This window comes from Anabrus simplex, chromosome 3 (genome assembly GCF_040414725.1).
Source record: "Anabrus simplex isolate iqAnaSimp1 chromosome 3, ASM4041472v1, whole genome shotgun sequence".
In the NCBI taxonomy this organism is placed as follows: Eukaryota; Metazoa; Arthropoda; class Insecta; order Orthoptera; family Tettigoniidae; genus Anabrus; species Anabrus simplex.
In genome coordinates, this window is record NC_090267.1 from 117185022 (window position 1) to 117191021 (window position 6000).

At 40.0% G+C, this 6000-nt stretch overlaps 1 protein-coding gene across 2 annotated transcripts in view; it reads left to right on the forward strand.

Annotated features, from left to right (window-relative positions):
• Positions 1-5762, forward strand: part of dos (daughter of sevenless) — a 317510-nt gene extending 311748 nt beyond the window's left edge. For both annotated transcript variants that reach the window (XM_067142689.2, XM_067142690.2), the window contains one exon: positions 4470-5762. In XM_067142689.2, coding sequence (XP_066998790.1) covers positions 4470-4730 — 261 coding nt within the window. In that variant the 3' untranslated portion in view covers positions 4731-5762. The remainder of the gene's footprint in view (positions 1-4469) is intronic.
• Positions 5763-6000: the final 238 nt, after the last annotated feature.

Sequence of the window (6000 nt, forward strand, 5' to 3'; positions counted from 1 at the left end):
CTATTAACCTTTATGTCTGTATCAAAATTTGCTTAGAGAGCATTAAGAACTGACCATTTTGTAGCTAATTTTTTCAACTGTGCTGTCTTAACTTTTTGTTGTCTATAAATGTTTGTGCCCCCCTCCCCCACCATAAAACTAAATCGCAAGGGGCTGGTGAACCACCCATAGATTGAGCATGATTTTCTGCTGGGATTTCTTTGCTCCAGGACTAATGGTAAGCTAGTGATAGACTTTTTCCAGAACTCTGTATGCAATTACAGTAGAGGATAAAACCCACATGTTCAGACAATATTATGCAGTTTCTTTTTTTCAAATGGCAGTATATTTAGTCTTTTAGTACAAATTGAATAAACTTCACACACCACTTTTACCTTTTTTAATCCTGGAAACTTTTTTATTTTTAGAAACCATTAGCTGTAACACGATGTTTCTAGGTTGCTTTTTTTATTGAATGTTCATCTTAAACTTAGCGTACGACAATTATACAAACTTCAAGATATAATTTTATAACCTATTTTGATGTTGATGATGGATGATGATGATGCATGTTGTTTAAAGGGGTATAACATCCAGGTCATTGGTTGCTATATTTTTCTTTTCCCCTTCTTTCTTTCTTTCTTTCTTTCTTTCTTTCTTTCTTTCTTACAGCATATTTTGGGTTTATTCCATTAATCTTCTAGCATCCAATGTTGAGCTGTTAATGGGTGTAGTCTAATATGAGGAGATGATTCTTGTTCATTGTAGAATTGTTTTGTTTGCAGTTAGCAGGTGAAGACTAATATCAGGAGACGGTCCTTATCCATTGTAGAATTCCTCTGTTTGCATACTTTGCAAGAACTGCTATTAAAAATTTCTATTCAATGAACATATGCCATTTGACAGTGGGATTGATGAGGAGAGAGCCGATCTATTCAAAGATGGCAGTGTATGAAGATGTTGAGATCATCCTTGTCTGCTTTTCTATTACTCCCTCTTCCAATGATATCATCTTATCTTCTTCTTCTTCTTCTTCTTCTTGCGTTACGGCCTCTGTAGGACCACGGACAGCTCCTTCACGGATTGCATTTTCTTCTTCTCCTCCCAGAACCTCTTCATCCTTTCTCTTCTTCTCTCCCGCTCTTCTTCTGAGATATTCAGTATCCTCTTCTCTTGTCTACTCCACTGGTGACTCTCAATCCTTTTCCTGTATCCATCCCTATCATTGATCTCTGGCATATTAGTCGGTATGTACTTGCTTTTCCAATTTTCCTTTTCTTCCACCTTGATCCCCAATTCTGACCAATCTTTCCGGAGTTCAACTACCCACTTGGTTCCTGTCTTTCCTCGTGTCCTCGCTGTTGTTTCCCATACTCTTTTCGTCATTCTATCCATATTCATCCTGATTACATGTCCCGCAAACCGTGCTCTTTTCAGTCTGATTTCTTCTGAGATTGTCCTCATGTTCCGGTATAGTTCTTCCCTGGGTCTCCTCATCCATCTCTTACCTCCTCTCTTAGGGCCTAGTATTTTCCTCAATATTTTTCTCTCTTCTTTCTCTAGTTGTTCCGCACCATTTCTTCCTAGTGCTATTGTCTCAGCAGCATATAATACAGCATTTCTCACCGTTGCCTTGTAATGTCTGATCTTTGCGTCTGTAGATATATTCTTTTTATTGTATATATCTCTGGTCATACAGAAGGCTGATCGCATCTTCTTTATCCTCTCTGTTATTCCCTCATTACTCCTATTCCTTCCTGTTATAAATTCTCCTAGGTACTTGAATTTGTCCACCTTTTGCACGGTGCCTTCCGGTGTTGTCCAATCCTCAGTGGTATTCAATGTCTTTGTCTTGTTGTAGGCGATCCTCAGTCCTACCCTTCCGGCTATATTGCTTAAGTTGTTGAGTTGTGTCTTTGCATCTTCTTCTGTCTCACTTACTATAGCTATGTCGTCCGCAAAGGCTAGACAATCTACTTGGGCCCTATTGTCCTTTTTGTCCCCAACATGCGTCTTTGGTATTCCCATTGTCTCATTCATTGTTCTCCACTGTCTGATGACTTCATCCAGAGCTATGTTGAACAACATTGGTGATAATCCATCTCCTTGTTTGACACCAGTGTTGATATCAAATTCTTCAGAGAGTACTCCTCTGAATCTCACCCTTGCCTTTGTGTCTGATAGAATTTCCATTATGAGTTCATGTGTAGTGCCATCTAATCCTCTGTTCTTCAGGATTCTTCCAAGAGTTTGTCTGTCGATGGAGTCATATGCCTTAGTGAAATCTACAAAGGTTACCACCGTTTTTTTGTTCTTTAAGGCCCTATGTTCTATCAGTTGTTTCAGTATAAATATCTGTTCTATGCATCCTCTTCCCTTCCTAAATCCTGCTTGGTAGTCTCCAATTGTACTTTCTAACTGTTCTTCCAGTCTATTGAGCAGGACTTTCGACAACACCTTATAGCCAATCTCTAGTAGCGAAATTCCTCTATAGTTGTTTGCATCCCTCTTGTCCCCCTTCTTATGTATTGGTATTATGATCGCATTCTTCCATCCTTCTGGTAACTTCTTTGTTCTCCAAATCTGGCCGATGATGTTGGTCATGTTGTCTACTGCCTTGTCACCTCCCCACTTAATCATCTCAGCTGATATTCCATCTTCTCCGGTGCTTTGTTATTCTTTAGATCGCTTATGGCCTGTGCGACCTCATCTCTAGTTGGAGGACATGACTCTCTCTCTTCTGTGTTTGTCCCCAGCTCCAGCTCTTCTTCAGGTGGTTCACAGTTTAACAGGTCATGAAAGTATTCTGCAAGTATCCTACAGTTCTCCTTCGCACTAACTGCCAGATCCCCATTCTTATCTCTTATAAAGAGTTCTCTGCCTTTATATCCACTCAGGCTCTTTTTGAATTTCCCAAAAAAGTCTCTACTATTGTTTTTCCTGAAGTTGTTTTCAATTTCATCCAATTCCTGCTTCATCCTCTGTCTTTTGGTCCATCTTATGGTTCTGGCTGTTTCCTTCCTTACTCGTAGGAAAACTTCCCATTTTTCCAGGTTCTTCTTAATGCTCCAGTCTCTCCAGGCTTTCCTGCGATTCTCAACCGCTTCCTCACAGTCCGTATTCCACCACCAGTGTTTCTTTTTCTTTTCTTCCTTTCCCCATATTTCAGCCTGTTTCCTCATATTCAGCTTCATGTCATCCCATCCATTGCCAGTTTCTATTCCTTCCTCGTATTTGGATCGATTGTGCCGTAATTTGTCTCTGTCTATATTTATTTTTCCAGTTGGTCTACTTGTCTGTGGCAGTCTACCCCTGTGCGGAATCCAAAGGCACTTGATTTCTGTAAGATAGTGATCTGATTCTATTCTTGTGTTCTTTCTGACCTTTGTGTTCATAATCTCTTTAGTGTTTGTCCGATTGATTGCCACATGGTCAATCTGGAATTCCCCAATGTGGGTGCATGGGCTTGCCCATGTCTTTTTCTTATTCGGTTTGGCCCTGAAGTGAGTTGTCATAAGTCTCATTCTGTGTTCTCGACATAGTTCAATTAACCTTTCTCCGTTTTTGTTCGTCCTCTTGTGTGCTGGGTACTCGCCTACTATCCCCTTATGTTGCTTCTCCCTCCCTACATGTGCATTATAATCACCTACAAGTATCTTTACTTGTCTGTGTGGTATGCTTTTCAGTGTATCATCCAGTTCTTCCCAGAAACTGTCTACAGCTTTCTTGTCTTTTCTGTTCTTGTCATTGGTAGCCGCATGTCCATTTACTATGGTATATTTTTTGTTCCCTGCTCGAATTGATAACGTGGAAATCCTTTCAGACCTACTCTTCATTTCAATTATGCCATCCTCATACCTCTTGTCTATTATGAATCCTGTACCAAAGCATGTAGGTGTGTGTCTTCCTTTTCCCACTCTGATTCCTGGTTTCCCTTTCAGCACTATGAAGCCTTCTGACTCCACTGTGTCTTCATCACTATATCTTGTTTCTTGCATGGCTAGTATCCCAATGTTTCTTTCTCTCATCTCATCTATTACCTGTTTAAGTTTACCAGTCTTTGTCATTGTCTGTACATTTATGGTCCCCATCCTGAAAATCTTTTTCGTTTTGATCCTTTTGGAGGTTCTTGGGAGCTCCGACTCTTCCCATTCGCACATTCTGGCAGGTCCCCCAGAATCCGAATGCCTGCTTGCGTCAACTTTGGTTGACGGGGGATTGTCCCCCTGGGGTAATCTCAATTCTACAGTGCGATCCATTCCATGAGCTAAAAGGAATGTTTGTTGGGACAGCTCGGGACTGTCCAATTATACGACTGAGGTTGTTAGCCCCAGAAGATGAAATAAGAGCTTGATGTTCAGCTCAGGCTGGCATTTCCTCCAAACCTCACGCTTCGGTTTTCCCGCCGGTACTCGGGTGGCTGACTGCAGTGGTTTCCCACTGGGCGATGGGTGCGCCACGTACTAAGAATTTTTTTTTGTATGTTTCAGATTTATTACTACCCCCAAGACAATCACCGCTTCATACCAGCAACACATGGCAAGCGTCTTCAAGAGATCCAGTATCTGGATTTAGACTTGGAGTCAGATGCTGGTGGTTCAGTGGCTCCTACTCAAACACCCAAATCACCAGAACGAGTTTCTACCACTGGAACAGTGTATAAGACAGTAGATTTTGTTAAAACAGAGGCTTTCAACCGCACAAGACAACGAGTGGAGGAAGAACGGAAACAGTGCTCGGGTGATCTGTGACCCATTCTCAAAGTTAGCAATATGAAACAGTAAGAATATTTGTAGCCCATGACAAACATTTGAGGATATATTAGATGATATTTTGCAATAAATGATTTTTTGAGACATGGTAATGTTCTGTTACCAAGCTGATAGAATGTAATTCAGTTCAAGAAGTCCTGTCCTATCTGTACAGTAATAAGATGACGCACAAATGTAATGTTATTCTCTTGTGAGAGCAGTATATATTCGATTTTTGAAAACTAGAATTCATTAGAAATGTTTCAAGTTATTTTGGTAGAACTTCAGATCAATTAATTTGAATTATAAAGTTCTTTCAGTGCTTACCTGTGGTCCTTCCTTTCTGAGCAAATATAATTAACAGTTTTGAAGGAAGTAACAGAGAGTATGATAATCATCTAAATATCATGAGCACAGTTAAGGTTTCCTAAATTAGTGCATTTTATTGGTTACTTAGTAAAAATATTAATTCCATTCCAAAATAGATCTTCTGAATGGTTTGGCTGTAATGGTTGTGAATATTTGGAATTTCCTACAAAGCAAGATTCATAGTTCTATTCTAGAATGGTCTCTTCTGTGCTTTTGTAGATAGAAAATAATGTGCCTTGATATTTGCAATATTTATGATAATCAACATAATTAAATTGCTCCTTCCCCTTCAAAACAGTTCATAAATGTAATTATATCACCTTTTGTAACTCCACAGGCTTTGTCTGTTGTTATAGAATAGTCACTGCTGCTTTCCAGAAATAAGTTATGCACCTCCTTTTTAAACAATTTCTTACTGCTTTAGCGTTAGTTTTGTCATAAAATGATATTCCATTTTACTCTTTTGGGAAGTTTCTTTTGGATTGCTTACTGTACCTTATGATGGTTGTTTTAAGCAGAGTCATGTGTTGATTGTATAAAAGGAGAGATAGCTCTCGCAGGATTGTTTCACTCTAGCTGAGAACATAACCTATTTGGCCATAACATTTGATCATGTGACTAAGTCGCTTCCTTCCCAGTCCAACCTGTGTGTGTCAGTATGACATAAAAAACACACACACACACACACACACACACACACACACACACACACACACACACACACACACACACACACACACACACACACACACACACACACACACACACACACACACACACACACACACACACACACACACACACACACACACACACACACACACACACACACACACACACACACACACACACACACACACACACACACACACACACACACACACACACACACACACACACA